The 16,677-nt window shown below is 42.3% G+C and overlaps 1 protein-coding gene across 3 annotated transcripts in view; it reads right to left on the bottom strand.

The window, feature by feature from the left end:
- Positions 1 to 16,677, bottom strand: part of GPAM (glycerol-3-phosphate acyltransferase, mitochondrial) — a 57,746-nt gene that overhangs the window by 17,817 nt on the left and 23,252 nt on the right. Inside the window, exons 1-10 of one of the 3 annotated variants that reach the window (XM_066355089.1) lie at positions 15,450 to 15,621; positions 13,587 to 13,716; positions 12,356 to 12,478; positions 10,531 to 10,604; positions 7,912 to 8,025; positions 6,064 to 6,210; positions 5,446 to 5,542; positions 4,687 to 4,823; positions 1,775 to 1,874; positions 1,233 to 1,445 (exon numbers count right to left, since the gene is read on the bottom strand). In XM_066355089.1, the coding sequence (XP_066211186.1) occupies positions 1,233 to 1,445; positions 1,775 to 1,874; positions 4,687 to 4,823; positions 5,446 to 5,542; positions 6,064 to 6,210; positions 7,912 to 8,025; positions 10,531 to 10,604; positions 12,356 to 12,478; positions 13,587 to 13,688 (1,107 nt within the window). In that variant the 5' untranslated portion in view covers positions 13,689 to 13,716; positions 15,450 to 15,621. Of the gene's footprint in view, positions 1 to 1,232; positions 1,446 to 1,774; positions 1,875 to 4,686; positions 4,824 to 5,445; positions 5,543 to 6,063; positions 6,211 to 7,911; positions 8,026 to 10,530; positions 10,605 to 12,355; positions 12,479 to 13,586; positions 13,717 to 14,456; positions 14,567 to 15,449; positions 15,622 to 16,677 lie in introns of those variants that run through there. The other 2 variants (XM_066355091.1, XM_066355090.1) reach the window with 2 other exon arrangements.

The raw sequence follows: 16,677 nt of genomic DNA, 5'->3' as shown, positions 1-16,677 counted from the left end.
ACTAGAGTGGCTCTGGTTGCAGCGGAGCGACGCCCCGGAGGGGCAGAGCATCGCCCCCTGGTGGGCAGTGTCACCCCCTGGTGGGCGTGCCGGGTGGATCCCGGTCGGGCACATGCGGGAGTCTGTCTGACTGTCTCTCCCTGTTTCCAGCTTCAGAAAAATACAAAAAAAAAAAAAAATCCAGGCCTATCACTTAACTTTGAAAGCTTCCAATTATCAGGTGTCCTTGAGCTTCTGATGTGTGCTGGGCAGTAGGCTTAAAACAAGTATATTGCCCAAGACTTCCACACTATAGAACAAAACTAAATTTCTCTAGAATTCTCTCAATGCCGGCAGGTTGGGAAGTTGGTAGAAGCATTTTGGAAACCTGTTTGGCAGTATTTACTAAAGCTGAACATACATATACTTTATGACCCAACAATTCCATTCTTGGGCATGTGCCCAAAAGAATACATGCATATGGTCATCAAGAGAAATGTACAACAATGATCACAGTCAAAAACGAGAAACCAAACTGTCTTTCCACAATAGAAAAGATAACGTATGATACAATCATACAAGGGAATACCACCCAGCTATGAGAATAAGCAACTCTTCTAAAGATGAATCACACAACACTTGCTTGAACAAAGGAAACCAGATGCAGAAAGACCACACACTACAACGTCAAGTGTACAGAGTTCAAAAACAGGCAAACTACTGTGTGCCTTACATCAAGAAAAATGGTCACCCTTGAGTTTGGTGCTGGTTACATGGCTGTGTGCACTCTGTGATAATTCAAACTACATGCTTATGATTTGTACATTCGTCTATAACTATTATACTTTATTCAATAAAATGTTTACAGAAAACAGTAATACTGCCTTTTCTCAAATTAATTTAGTTTCCTTGTTGACGTGATCTCACCAGCTTAATCTAGAATCTACACATAAACAGTAAGGCCTGGGGAGAAAAACCACACAGACGCCACCACAGTAGAGACGGCAACTCAGTGCCGAGTGCGCTTCCATTCCCCAGCACGGACCCACCTGCTCACGTCACTGCCCCAGCTGCAGGGGGCACCACGTCAGCCCCCAACCAGGCTGATACAGGCGATGAAAGCTATTCGCCTTTCCCACCCTGCCGTTTCCTACAGCGCTTTAAAACTAGGTGGTGCCAAAAAAAATCCTAATTAATTCCAAAAGCAACAGACTTGAAAGCAAAGAAGGTCCGAGGTTAGGCAGCCCTCTTACCAGCTGTTCGCCATTGTAGTGACCTTCGATGATACGATCGTAGGAGATTCCGACAGGTATGATCAAGATGTCCGGGATGGTGTTGGTCGACAGAGTATCTACCACCACTGACAAAAGTCCTGCCCGAGCACAGGAGGTTTTTCCACTCCGAGAGCGTGTGCCTTCCAGAAAAATCTCTAAGAACTGCTGCTGTCGAAGTAGTTCAACTATATGCTGGGGTATCAGGAGAAAGTAAAGTGTGAATCCAAGACCACCCAACTTAGAAAAGAAAGGTTCAGCAAAGTTCAATCTTAAAAAAAAATCCCAAAACCTATATAATTTCCCTACTGACAAAATATCTTACTCGCATAAATAATAACAAGACAGCTCCTCTAACTGTATATTTCAGTGGTAACAAAAATAATCATCGAACCATTCCCACGCAATAATCAATCAAGTAATTACTCAGCCAATGGTTTGTTTTTTTTAAGTGGCAATCAAGTCTCCTTTTGCTTCTACTGAGCTAAGTAAAGACCGTCTTTGGGAATGATCAGGATACTCACCCCATGGAGCAGCGCTCTGTAGAGAACGTCCTTCCGCCCGTCTGGCGTTTCATCCAGCCTCCGCCGTATGAAAAAGCCCCCAAGCTTATGGATCAAGGTACTAGAAATTCAAAAGTGCATTAATTATTTACAGAGAATCCTCAAATTTCAATTTACTTCAAAACAGCTGCCATGTGAACGTGTTGTTGGAGCTGCTGACAGCCAGGATGTGGACATGTTTCAGTCACTCACTGCTCATCGCCTTCAGAACATCACTTTATAGGCTGAGGTTCTGTTACAGCTGTTCCAAGCCCAAGGGAGCCTCTCTGATATACCCTGCAATCCAATGCTGTAGAGCAGGCGTCCCCAAACTACGGCCCACGGGCTGCATGCGGCCCCCTGAGGCCATTTATCTGCCCCCCGCCGCACTTCCGGAAGGGGCACCTCTTTCACTGGTGGTCAGTGAGAGGAGCACTGTATGTGGCGGCCCTCCAACAGTCTGAGGGACAGTGAACTGGCCCCCTGTGTAAAAAGTTTGGGGACCCCTGCTAAGAGGAGTATGAAATAATGCTAAATTTTAAAGCCCTGTCCATGGTCTCAAGACACTGTCCATAGACATCTCAAAATTTGCCTATGGCACATTTCCTACAAAGTGCAATGTTGCAAAAGGTACTTTGGAGAAATTTTCTCAAATAAGTGTTGTTCAGAGTGTCTTTGTGAAACAAGGATGATTTTATCAAACTAAAACCAAGCAAAACCATCTTTTCAAAAGTTGGAATAAGAATTTGCCTCGTGTACCTACACATGGGAATAAAACAATTTTTTTCACAACCTCAGGACTCTTTTTAGAATACTGATTTATTGCTGCAATAAAATTGAAATTTTCTTATATTAAGTCAACCTCTCTCAACTCAGAGCCTTCTCATATTCTTTCCAAATAGAGTAATCTTCATATAAATATAAATGTTTATATGATATATATGTATATTTGGTATCTTCTATAGTCAGTACAAAAAGACAACAGTACGATGTTCCTAGAACTTAATATCACTCTTCAAAAGTAAAATTCTGTAGAATAAGTTCATAATAAATGAGATGAACCAACCCCAAAAATAATGCACCCTGAAAGGTGGTCTGTGAATGTGTAGACCAGCATGTGACACAAGAAAGGTGCCAATCAATAGGCCATGTCATCTACAGCGTATCGTGTGTGAAGGAATGACAGCCTAAAGCAGTGACTGGCATAGTCATGTGACAAGGACAGTGGAGTTACAGAAATTCTCAGTGTTTAGTAAGCATTTCCAAGGGATCCAAGTTGAGAACCTAGAGAGAATGAGGACATGAGTTGTTTGTGTACAAAAGAGGCAAACTGTTGTGGGGCAAGAACTCTGTAGAACTCAGACTTTGCTCTTAATCTGTGCCTACCAGCAACTTTTTGATGACTTTCTGATCCGGCGTCCCAGGCTCCTCAATACAGGAAAGGTGCCCAGGAGAGCAGGCACAGATACTCAGTCCCTGGAAAAGCAGGTCTGCCCTGTGGAGTCACATGACACTGCAGGATGGCTGGCTCTTTGTCTCTATTCCCCATTAGATTGTGAGCTATTTGAAGGCAAGGTCTATGTGTCCTGTCCACTCTTGTGTGTAGCATTGCTGAGTAAGGATCAGCTGACATCATGAACGGATAGCTTCGTTTCTCGTCAATTGTTCACGTGAGTCTGCTTATAGCCACAGAACTCTGAGGTGAGCAGTTATGACGGAGCTCCTCGGACTGTGAGACTGAGGGTCTGACTTCTCAGCCTGCAAAGGTAATGACTGCCTCTCTCTGAGGCCCGACCTGCCAGCCCACTTCCTTTCCAGTCTCTCCAAATCCATCCTCCTGTTCGACTTACTACTCGCAGAGCTGACCTCACAGAGGCCGTAAGCTTTGCAGTTTGAAACTGCAATGTCCCTAACCAATGAGACCTGCCCCTCACCAATTCCCCATTGGTGATCAGCTGCACTGGTACCCAGCTCCCTGGTGCTCAACACCCGGGGTCTTCCTCTCGCCTCGCCCCTCTCCCTTCTCTTGAGTCCCTATCTGGACTAGACTTGGGTCTTGTAAATTCAACTCACTACACACTTTTCAGACCAATGCTCACCTCTCCAACACACTGCTGTGCTTCTCATTTAGGCCTTCGTTACCTTTTGCCTGAACTCTTGCAATAGAGCCAGAATTGTTCTAACTCACTCTAATCCACAATGACTTTTCAAAATGCAAATCTGCCATGTCATTTCTCAAGTACAGGATACAGTCCAAGTTTTTGGCTTAGCAATTGTTCTGATCTGGTCCTCGGTACCTACAGTCACCACCTCCAGCCTCGACCCTTCCCAGTGCATCCAGCATCCTGAGCCAACCAAAGCGTCTGCATCCTGAACAGACCACGCTTCCGAACGTACGTGCTTGTCATACACAGTGTCCTTGGAATGGAACGCATGCAGTCCCCTGAGAACCTCTAAAACACACACCTTCACGCCACAGTGCAGTTGTTACAGGTTCCCGGCTCTTCTCAATTGTAAGACGGGAGTTCCAAGTTAGCAGGCGTGTTTCCTCTTGCTTGCCTTTATACCAGCACCACTGCCCCACCTCCTACTGCCAAGCCTGATGCAGTAGATGGCTATCTTTTCTTTCCAATTGCTTTCTATCCATTTGGTACATATTGCCCGTAAAGCTTAGCCACTCACAGTACACCATGTATCCCACATAAAACACAGAAATGGGGAGACAGCTTTAATGCTTTCTTGTCCTTTTCAAATTTTTTCCTAATAAATATGAATTGCTCCTATAATGAAAATGAAAAAGGCTAACATTTTTCCAACAACGTGCCAAAAGGTAGAATAAATAAACGTTCCGACTGGAACCCTTTCCAAACCGTCAGCTAGAATGGCGCCCTCACCTGAAGACGGGGATGTTGAGGTTGTTGCCGGAGGCGATGTAGGGTGCTTTGATGTTGTGGCAGAAGAGGATGAATGTGAGCAGCAGGTAGTCGATATGGGATCTATGAACCGGGAGAAACAGAAGCGGCAAATTCGTCTAGTAAAAGGAAAAACGCCAAGTTTAAAATTCAAATGCAAAGTTCTACCACACTTTGCAATTGTTTATTTGGTTAGAGTCACTCAGACACTTGCTATCAGTGATGCAGTCTTTAAAAACATTTTCCAGTAACATGAATTGTTTTCATATTGATCTAGCTAAAAACAACTACAAAACAAATGATAATAACTAGGGAAGTAGAGGGTAATTGAGAGTTCAAGGTGAGCCTATATATCTCTGAGAGGCAGCTCTGGTCGCGTCAAAACAGCACAGGTTTTGGGGTCAAGCCTGGTTTGGTTTGAAATCCTGGGCAAGTCACTTACGAGCTGGGACTTGGGAAAATTTGTTAATCTCTCTGAACCTTTATTTCCTCACTTACAAAATAGGGATTGGTCTACCTGATTTTCAGAACTGTTGCAAGGTAACTCACTAAAGGGGTCCTGCCTGTCGCTGAGAGGCCCTCCCCCGCCCCACTGTGGCTCCCACATACGCGACCCCGCGGTTCTCTCCCACGGGGGAATCTCCCAAGTGGGTGGGAGCTCACAACAGAATCCTAGAGGGCCTCTTGCAAGAGTTCTAAGGCCATGGCGGGAAAAGGAATGACAGAGTCACATGTTCTTGCCTCGGCTGCAGCTTTGACCATCTCCAGTTGCCCCTTGTGAATCTGGATGTTCCAGAAGAAGCTGTTGAACAGTTTCAGCAGCACCCATCCGGTCAGCCTGAAAGTGGAACAAAGGCAGAAGAGAGTGCACTGCATGTCATGTAAGTGCCTCTGTGCGTGTGTGCATGTGTTTGAGCTGCGGAAGCAAACAGCTAACTGTATATATATACTATGTATACTTATAAAAGTATCCACTTATTTCGGGCTAAAATCTACATTTCACTCTGATAGCACACCTTAAACTTTTGAAGTAAATGCCCAAGCAAAAATTTCAATGAGCAAAAATACAGAAAACCTCTCCCTTTAAGACGTGGGTGTGTAAAATCTGGCTCACAACAAGTCTAGAGAACAAATAGCAGCTGTAATACAATGACCGTTATCAATGAACAGAGGTTAGGGCACCTTAAAGCACGGCCACAGTGCTACTTCCCAAGACAGTGAATGAGAATATAAAGAGGAACCGGGTTTAACATCAGAACCGAGAGCTCTGTGCCAGGAAAGGAAAGTCCAATGGCTCTGTTCTGTTTACTTAAAACAAGATGCCTCTCGCTGAAAACTTTTTGCCTGGCTTTGTAATACCTGATCATTGTTGGTGAGACGGTGGCAACCATTTCTTGAAGGATCCTTTTGGCTTTCTTTCTCACTTTACTGATGGCTTTTGACTGCTGCTGAGCAGAACCGTCGGGGTTTAACTCAGCAGCCACTTCTGCAATGGCATCCTGCACTCTGAAAATGGAAAGACAGACAACGTGACCGGCTCTGTGCTACCGTCTGCGGTCAGTACTTTGTGAACCATAGCTGAACATCACAACACAAGACACACCTTCTCTCTAATACGTGGCACACGAGAGAACAAGCTCGAACAAGCTCAAGTTAGAAGTGTTTTCTTTGGTTGTCTATTAAACATTAAGGATATCATATTCCTAAAGCCACGAACCCCTTAAGGACTCTTAAAGGCCAATTTGGGAATTTAATTCAAAGTCACTGCATACAGCTATGCAAATGTGAATACTCCAGTTACAGCAGACACAGGGCTGCGCTGGAGCAGAAGAGAGAAAAGGAAGATGACCCATTCAGCCATATGATTCAGAGGCATCTAAAACCCACTGTCAAAGTAATGTCTAACTTTACTTTGGAAGACCTAACTATTCATTTCTATTGTGACTCTATTAGAATGATATATAAAACTCTAGGAAGGATGTAAAAGGGACATAAATATTCACAAGTGTTTTCTAATCAAACCAATAATTTAAAAAATGCAGAGCTCAAGTTTAAAACAGCACAGAACAATAAGTGGTGAGGTAAAAGGGAATATTCTATCCATTTTAATAAACCTTCCACAGGAAGTAGGGAAGAATGCATGATGTTAAACCTCCTTAAGTTACTTCTGATATTCTAGTACTAGTCAAAATGTCTGGATAAAATAAAACATACTTGAAGGGTTTTACCTAGAAAACAGAATATATAATAATCCAAGGGAGTTTCAAATAATTATGTTTCCTCCCACTGTTGCTACTGAGGTTAGACTACTGTACAGTAAAAGTCCACACAGCTCAATTCATTAACACAAGAAGACCAGCCCCACAGGACACTGATGTACCCCTAAGTCCATTCTTTAAACAGTATTGATTTCAATCTGGTCAAGAATGTTTTCACAAGTGATTGACATGATTATTGCACATCTCCATTATCAACTACTCATCCATTCATTCATTCATTCAATAAGTATTTGTGTACCTGTTATGAGCCATCACTGTTCAGATCTTAACAACCACACCATAAAGGCCTGCATTACTAAGCATATTTCAACCCACCCATCTCCAGCTACCCAAATTGAGGTAGATGTCGAATATGGGCCACACCAATGAGGTGAAACAGAGGCCAACCTTCTTCCCCATCTCCCCTTCTAATGCCTAACCTTCAGAATGACTCGTTTCCCCACTCCATGGGAGTTGAAGCCAGTCTCTTCCATTTGTGAGCAAGCTCCCCAAAGAGCAAGGACAGTACCTTATTCTATTCAAACTTCTAACAATGACTGTAGGTACTCAGTAACTGTTAGAAATATCAAACTTGCTTCTCTTTTGGCTACACAACAGAAAATGTAATGTCTTAAACATTCGTATTGTAGAAAACAGAACTCTGGAAATATGTACATGTCTGACTCCAACTTGCCTTTCACGCATTAGAAACCTATTCATTTGTTAACCCATAAAAGGAGGCTTATTCCCACAGGGCACTGCTCACCAAAACCATCTGTTCAGCCTTCTCTTGGTTTCCATTTGGAGCTTACCATTTAACTTAGAAATGCAAATGCCTTGGAGACAGAGTCCCAGGGACACTGAAGGTCAGTAAAGGAGACTACTTCTGGCTCCCACTCCTAGCACCCTTCCCCGCCTCTCCTCCTTACAACAGAGGCCCCACCCTTACCGACTGCTGTTCAGTACATTTTCTGTCACGTTGGTGGCAAACATGCCTTTATGAACATCTCGTTCTTGAACAAAAAGCACGTAAGAAAGACGCCTTGCCAGCCATCCTCGGTGCCTGCAACATGAAAATCAGTTAGCAAAGAAGTACTCTATGTAAAACAAGTTGCTTCAATTATACAGTGGCTTCTCTCCTGTGAAAACAAGGCCTCATCTCCCCTACTCCTGAGACAAAGTGTTCTATAGCAAATTCCAGAACGAATTTCAGATAATGTCATTCCCAAATTCTTTCATGTACTCTCAGCTAAAATCCAAACTTGGAATGTGTGTGTTAATGCCCGAATAGTGTTACTTTGCCAAATAATAACCCAAACACAAAAACAAAAGAAAATATCTTATTTTATTAAGACCATAAAATGAAGCAAATATGTTGAATGAGATCTATATGCTATACAGCTTATAGCTATAGCTATGGGCTTTAACAGATAATCTGGAAGTCTTTCCTACCATCCAGAGCTAATTATTTTTTTGTTATAGTAATAATTCCTCTAAGGCTGTGTTCTAGGCTCACAAAGCCAGAAGTTTTTACTCTTTAAACACACACACACACACACACACACTCTCTCTCAACATACCTAAAAGATAGGACAGATTCCTATCAGTGACTATGTATGATTTGGATGAAGGGGTTGGGGACAGGCATCTGGGAATAAAAATACTACCAACTTTCATTATGCAATGATTTGATGCCATTCGTGATTATATAATGCTTCCACAACAACAGTTATGTAAACAGAAGATTTCAATTACAAATTCATCGATTCTGAAAAGAACGAAAAAGCCCTCGAGCGAGGGAGGAGGGAGAGTCATCTGAGAGGGAACTGTTTATGAATCACATCTCCTCCATCTCTCCTTCCCGACATCCTTTTTCTTTCTTCCTCCATTCCTTTGTTTCAATTCTCTGAAAACCTGACCCAGTATGTGTTAAGTGTTTAATTCTAAAATCTTTCTTCAGTGAAAACTTTCATAGTTACTACTGGAATGTACAAAGACCAAACACCCTACGAAATCCCTTTGCAATGGACTGAAAGCTGTGTGCGCGTGCACAAGTGTGTGTGTGTGTGTGTGTGTGTGTGTGTGTGTGTGTGTATAAAAATGTTTAGGCTTTGTTTCATGTAACACACAGAAGAGCTAAACAGCCAACTCAACTGCACAGGCAGCTTAGCACATTGAATAGTTTCCTTCTGTCTTGCCAATACAGCGTTTTTCTCTGCCCTGCCAGCAACCGAGGGAAACAAACGGGCCCCTTGGCTTTAGACATCAAATGTGCACTTACATAAAGAGACCCTATGAGAGCTCTCTCTATCTAAGATCTTAATTATGTCAACCAAGGAAAAAGGAAAAAAAATCAATAAACCAGAATCTCTCCTCTCACCTTTAAACTTAAGAGAGGTGGAGGAGGAAGGGAAGGAGGGAGAGAGGAAAAGGAAATAGTAGTATGGGAACAGGGAAAAATACATCCCTTGATTTCAGCTCTATTTAAACAAATATCTTAGCTAATACATGTGCAGATACTGTCCTGCTCGTTTATGACCTCAGCATCAAAATATGAGCAGTAATTCAGAAAGACTTAAAATTTACCATATTTCCCCATGTATAAAAATGCATCCTTTTTCAAAAAATTCAGGGTCTCAAAACTGGGTGCGTCTTATACAGCTTGTAGATATTTTTACTTGCATTTCCCGCTTTTTTGCACAGATGAGGAGCTGTATGAATTTCATGATGAATAAAACTTGAGTTCAAGACTTTATGTAATACATTGTTTTTTTCAAATTTCGGGCCCCAAAATTAAGGTGCATCTTTTATACATGGGAGCATCTTATACATGGGGAAATACAGTATTTGACTTACTGGATCGGTTTTTCATAGAAATTCAAGTAGTTACTTCTCCCCTAAGCTTAGTGCTTCCCTACTCTAGGCATTTACACTTAGAATTGTAAGAGCTGGTAGCATTTTGGGCTGCCCTTCCCTCCTGACTCAAAGACATTCACACAACCCTCCTACCCTCCTTCCTCGTAGCTTAACCTAGATTAACATAAAACAAAGCCTCTTTTCTCTCACTCTGGTGCCTAATAGACTATCCCCATTTGCCTGGAATTTGGAAGTAAGAATTCTAAGAAAAGGCTTAAGCTAATAATAAATCAAAGAACGTTTTGTTCAATAGAGGAAAATATCTTCTAAAACTCTAGATTACCTATACGTTTTTTTTAAGTCTAAAATAGTCATAATAGATCATAAGACATTCAAACCTACCCCTCTCCTCAGATAAATCTTTATCACAATTTGGAACATTTCAGATGCAAAATGAATACATGAGTAAGAGAAAGCTTTAAGTGATATCTACAATTTAGAGAAAATATTTATTCTATAATTACAGCAATGGTATTTATAATAGGTCTCTCAGGTGGCTATATTGTTTCCTAATTTTAAATAAAGCGACTTGTATCACAAGCTCATAGTCTATTAACTCTCAAAAATATAATGAGATTCATCTTAAAGCACAGTAATAATTATAGAGTTTTTCTTCTGAGATATAGTAGAAGTGCAAGAAATTTCTTTTTACCTTGTGTGAGTTTCATTGATATAAATAACATTCCGTAAACCCAGAGACGGGATACTGGGGTTGAAAAACTTATCCTACATAAAACAAAACAAAATAAACATAGACATAAATATACAACTGGATTGCTTGTGAAGGGCTCACATGGCTAGTACTTGATAACTTTCAAAATTCAATCATAAAGTTACAAATTGCTTCAAAACTTAAAGTGATGAAGAAAAATTACATTTTGTTGAGAAGTACCTTTAGCCTTTAAAGAAGGTCATAGCCTGACCAGGCGGTAGCGCAGTGGATAGAGCATCAGACTGGGACGCAGAAGACCCAGGTTCGAGGCCCTGAGGTCGCCAGCTTGAGAGTGGGCTCATCTGGTTTGAGTAAGGCTCACCAGCTTGAGCCCAGGGTCCCCAGCTCTGCTATAGCCCCCCCCCCCCCGCCAAGACACATATGAGAAAGCAATCAATGAACAACTAAGATGCCTCAACAAACAACTGATGCTTCTCATCTCTCTCCCTTCCTGTTTGTCCTATTGTCCTTCTCTGTCTGTCAAAAAAAAAAAAAGGTCATAAGCTCAATCAACCCTTAACATCTTGCAAAGGAAACAGCGCCCGTCCCCCTCTCCTGCCCTACTCCCCACCCTCCAACCCAAAAGAGTTGAAGCTACAAATAGTTAAGTCATTGAGAGAAATACTAGAGATTTCTTTTTTTTCTTTTTCTAGGTGAGAGGAGGGGAGATAGTGAGGCAGAGTCCCCGCATGAGATGCCAGATCTAAAAAAAGACACGTGACCTTCTATTTTAATCTTTATTCGTATTGGACTACTTGAATTGGCCTTACTTCTGGACTAGAAATTTCCATGATTCAGCAATGCTACCCAATTCTTACAACAAGGCACTTACTATTTGAAAGGGACAGTATTTACATCAAAACATTCTTCAGCAGACCTGAACAGTTAACATAAATGGCTTGGGTCCCACAAATCTCTCCCAGGCTAGAAATCCCTTTATTCAAGACTCAAAATTCTACTTCCTACAAGCCAACCCTGAGCAGAAAATTCACACAGCACAGTTAGCTATTCACACAGGTTATAGGCAACCTCCATAAATGATAGGCCCTTGAATGGCAAAATTTCTATGTCCTGATAACTGACCCATCTCAGAGAGAGCTTAACATCCAGGTCTAACTTTAAATAGGTGACTCTACAGCCTGAGGACACAGCCACGTTAGATTATACTATCCTGTGCTAACTCATCCCTCTGGCAAGCAGCCATCAGAAGCATACTTCTCATCCAATCAACCCTTCTCACGTAGCGACACTGACACCGTAATGTGGAAGACTGGGCGTGGCTTGTGTTTTTTCACCAAAACACAAGCCCGTACACACTTCTTTTTAAGTCACCACCTACGCTTTTAGTGACCATTCCTCACCATCCCGGAGTCAACAGACACCCTTCCCCCATCACCCCTAAAAACAGAAACTTAGCAAGAGTATACAGCAAAGCCACAGAGCTGAAGTTGAACATCTAGAAGCTACATGAAGGTTCCCACCAACTCTTTGAAAGAGTTAGCTGAAAGTAGGATCTACTCTTCTCCTAAAGTCATACCAAAACTACTGAACAACTCAATTCTTGCCAAGTATCAACTACTCGGCCAACATTTACTGAATACATGAATGGAAAGAAACACTCAACATCTTTACTTGGAATATTTGGCTTATAAGCATAGCTTTAAAATTCTAAAAAATGAATGAAGTCCAAATTCACACAACACTGGAAATCTATGTCACATATGTCAAGGGTTTATTAAAGGTCAACAAGCTGTAACATTCTTACCCAGCTCTGGGGAGTACAGGAATAACAACATCTGCCGACAAATGGCCTTTTCCGGCTCAGTAGGCTTTCTTTCCATTTTAAGGTTGCAGATCTGAAAACAGTAGGTCTGAAACCACACTCACCCTAATAAATATTAAGGAAAAAGTGGTCACTAAATGGCAAGAAAATTATACTTGTCCACATGATCGCTAAAACTAAGAGATTTCAGACAGACGAGAAACTTATGACATATTTTTCCTTGGGTAGTAGCATAATTATGTATTTCTCAGAGGGATTGTCATTCGGGGTATTCCCTCCGTGATCAACACTTGCAACATGAGCAAAAGCTGAGCACCTAAGAATAGTAATAGCTGGCAAAGACTACTGTATGCTCAAATCAGCATTCAAGGTTTAAAACAAAGTTGGAAAAGGTCAAACAGCCTCTGACAGTAGCAGGACGAATAAAACCAGACTCCTGGATCCCTACCTTAAGAAAAAGTAATTTACTCTCTCTTAAATCACATACACCCACAAAAAAGCTACCACGGCCTTACATAGCAAGCATGTGGTTATAATATAACTCAAAATATGTTGCTTTAAATAACAAACAAGGTACATTTACAGAACATTCCTTTATCCTAATAAGAGAGTGTAAAGGCTGAAACTGAAATTATTGCTGTACCGTACAATTAGGGTCAAACTCTGCTCTTCTGTTCTACACATTTTTCTTTTAACTTTGAGTTCATTGGTTGCTCAAATTCCACTAACACAGCATTCTCAAAAATAAAAATAAAAAAGTCCATCATCATTTTTTATATAAAGCACATTAGGGTCCAATAAATATTTTAAACATGTCATGTTACATTGAAATAAGAAAATACAAAATAATGTATGCCCTTTAGATTGAGTTCATACTAAAATTTATTTCCTATTTTTAACTTTTTAGATAAACTTTTTTTCCATTACAAAATTTACACTTAATTAGATATAATTATGAAAAATAGAAACAGGAACATTTTCAAACTATCTTTATAATTACACCAACCAGAACAACTCCTAGTAGGTTATTTTCTATGCAAAAGTATTTTGTTTTTCTTTTGTAACATAATATCTGTAGTTAAATTTCTTACCCAATATTTTCTTTCCAGTTATTGATATTAAGTTGGCTCCAGCATTTCCACCTTCATAAACAACAATGAAATGAACATCTTTAGGCTGACCACTTTAACCCACATCTTAATCTTACACTTACCCATTCCTCATTTGCATGCTTACATTGGCCAACATTATATTCTGATGAATTTGGCAGATAAGATACATCTATCGTGCCAAGGGTCAGTGCAGATTCATCCATGTCACAGAGGTAACTCCTTAATCATGTGCTAGAAAAAAAATATATATACCACTTAAATTAATCAGAAATCCAGAGAGTAAATACCAGAACTCAAAATTCTGACTTCTACATGATTTTGCTCCATAATAGAATGTCAAATGGACTACTAACCGACTTCCACCGAGTTCAAAGTATAAAAATGCACTTTGTTTATATGAACTCAGTAAGCCTTGATTTAAAAATAACCAATCTTTGTATCTTTAGACTTCCTAAACAAAATAGCTGTGAATTTGTAAGATTAAATAATATCTTATTTTAGGTACGGGACAACAGATTATTTTGTCTGTGTTAATAATTGAATAGTTCCTCAGAGGATGAAGTATGTGTTTGTTTATTTAATTAATTAACGTTACATGTATACATACAAGAAGATAATTTTTTTAATTACGTGCTGGGAATTTTAGGTCAACATACTGTGCAATAAGGCGGAAAGGGTAAAGGCAATGGGTACCTCTAAAGGTTCCTACTTAAACTAAATTCAGCTCTTAATTTTCTTGTGATAACTTAAACAAAATATTGACAATTTTAGTACATCCACAAAGCTCTAAAATACAAACCACCCCATTTGAAATATCTGACTTTTAAGTTTTCAACCTTTTCAACAAGACTTTTCCCACCCTAAGGGAAAACGTTTACTAACAGTGAACTGCTAAGAAAATAGATATTAACCTGAAACATAGAAACTTTCTATCATAACTTTCAAATTATTTTGAGACTATTATTTCTCACCTGGCCTTAAATTATTCCTTTCAAACCCTGAAATGTCAATACCAGGTTAACAGTGTTTCTTGGAGATCATTCTCTGATTTCTTCATAGTCCCCACATGGGTTTGTTGCTGTAGCTTATCCTCCGCATAATTACTACACGCGTCCTTAACAATTTAACATAAGTAACAATCTAACGCAATAGGCGAGGGGGAGAACAGTAAAGCAATGCACGTGGCATGAAAGCTGTTCGGTATTACAGAACAAAACTCAGCTCTCGGTTTCAGGTGCAGAATTGTAGCCACAACAGGGGGAGCCCGTTGCCTCCCTGAGAAAATGAAAACACGCTGGCCCCAGAGAGAGAGTCCTGTGCCAATAGGAAGTTCATGCTTCGCTCCTCCCTACCGCTCATCCAAGGTCGGAGAAGTTTAAAAAAAAAAAAAAATCCGATGGTGCCAGACTGGGCTGAAGGGAGCCAGCCGTGGGGTTCTGAAAGGGACGGAGGCAGGGAGGCAGCTCTGAAGTCCAACACACCCGAGTTCAAATCCCCCCAACCCCCGTCTTATGAAACTTTGGACAAGTTGGTTAACTTCGATGCCTTGGTTTCTCCGTCCGGAAAATGTGCAGGAGATGATAGCTCTTACCTCCCGGATGCTGGGAGGACTGGAAAATACCCCTAAAGCGCCTGGCACAGTGTCTGACACACACCGAGCGCTCAGTCCAATCAATCAGTAGTCATCTGTCATCGGAATACCCCAGCACCAGCTGCTCTCAGGGCACCCCGGCTGCCTCGATGCCAAAGCCAACGCCCCCATGTCCCATACAGGGGCGCAGGGGACTGTGGACACAGAGGAAGCCCGGCCTCCACCTGGTCTCCCGGAAGAGCACAACCCCGACCCCCTCCCCGGCACCGGCCGGAACCCACTTCTCAGGGGGCCCCCCGGAACTCGCGGGAGGGGCCGGGGGACACAACTTGCAGGAGTCACGCCGGCTGCAGCGCGGAGGGTGACCACGCACCTGTCCCGGCGCTCCCGGCCGGAGTACCTCCCGCAGCCCGCTCCCGCCCCGGCGGCTCGCACTCGCAGCTCCGCGGGCTTCGGGGCTGCAGCTGCCGGCACTTCCAAGTCTCCGCCAGTGCTTGCTGCAATGTCGCGGCCCGATGACGCCACCGGCGCCGGGGAATGACGCAGCTGCCGGCTCCCGGCGGCTTGGGGCCTGGCGCACCGCGTGTGGATCGGGGTAGAATGTGTGCGCGCACGTGTGGGTCTCTGCCTAAGCGGTGTGTGAGTGCCCACACAAATGGTTATCCTGAGTCACGTGAGCGCGTGTGCCTGAGTTTGCATTGTGTAAACGGTCCATCTGCGAGTTTGTATCTTCACCAGGCGCTGCTGCGCGTGTGCGCCGTGGGTTCCCGTGTGCATGTGGGGTCTGCCTTGCCACGAGATTTGTAAGACGGTCGAGTTTATTAGGGATGGGGGAGGTGGGAATGGGGAATGGCACTGTTGTGTAATTTCTGTAACAGTGGCTGACTGCCTTTTCCTTGAAGAAAATGAGGAATTACAAAAGAAACAAGGCTTGAGCCCTGGCCGGTTAGCAGTTGGTTAGACTAAGCGTCCTTCCCACAGGCCAAGGTGGCGGATTGCATTCCCGGTCAGGGCACATAATCAACCAGTGAATGCATGAGTGAGTGGAACAACAAAATCTCTCTCTCTCTCTTTCTCTCTCTCTCTCTCTCTCTCTCTCTCACCCCCCCTCCTTCCCCCTTGCCTTTCTCCCTTTCTCTCTCCCTCCCTTCCTCTCTCTCTCTCTCAAATCAGTTTTTTAGAAAAAAAATAAGGCTCAGAAGACTCTGAACCCAAATTTGTCTACTTCCGGTCATTCAAAGTAACTCTGGGCACAAAGGAGTTCTTTCACAATATTTGTCGTACTGTTGACAAGGCCAGTAGTTATCCCGAACATTAGTAACTTGGAAAAAGATAACCTTTTACATTCACTAAAGCAGCAAGCATTAAGTATGAACTAGCAAGTGGGAATACAAAGATGATTAAGAAATAGTTCCTGCCCACACACCTTTGCCACCAGTCTAGTCCTCATTTCCTGTGCACACATTAACCCCAACCCTCTCCTCAAAACAAATCTTTGTTCATGTCCACCCATCAAAAACCATCCAGAGATCCCTAACAGTCCAAATGCCTGAGCCTGGCACATGAGGCTTCCACTGAGAACCGACCACTTTGCCCACCAT

The sequence above is a fragment of the Saccopteryx leptura genome, chromosome 13 (assembly GCF_036850995.1).
Source record: "Saccopteryx leptura isolate mSacLep1 chromosome 13, mSacLep1_pri_phased_curated, whole genome shotgun sequence".
Classification (NCBI taxonomy): domain Eukaryota; kingdom Metazoa; phylum Chordata; class Mammalia; order Chiroptera; family Emballonuridae; genus Saccopteryx; species Saccopteryx leptura.
The sequence above is the reverse complement of the archived record's forward strand: the minus strand, read 5'-3'. Positions and strand labels throughout refer to the sequence as shown.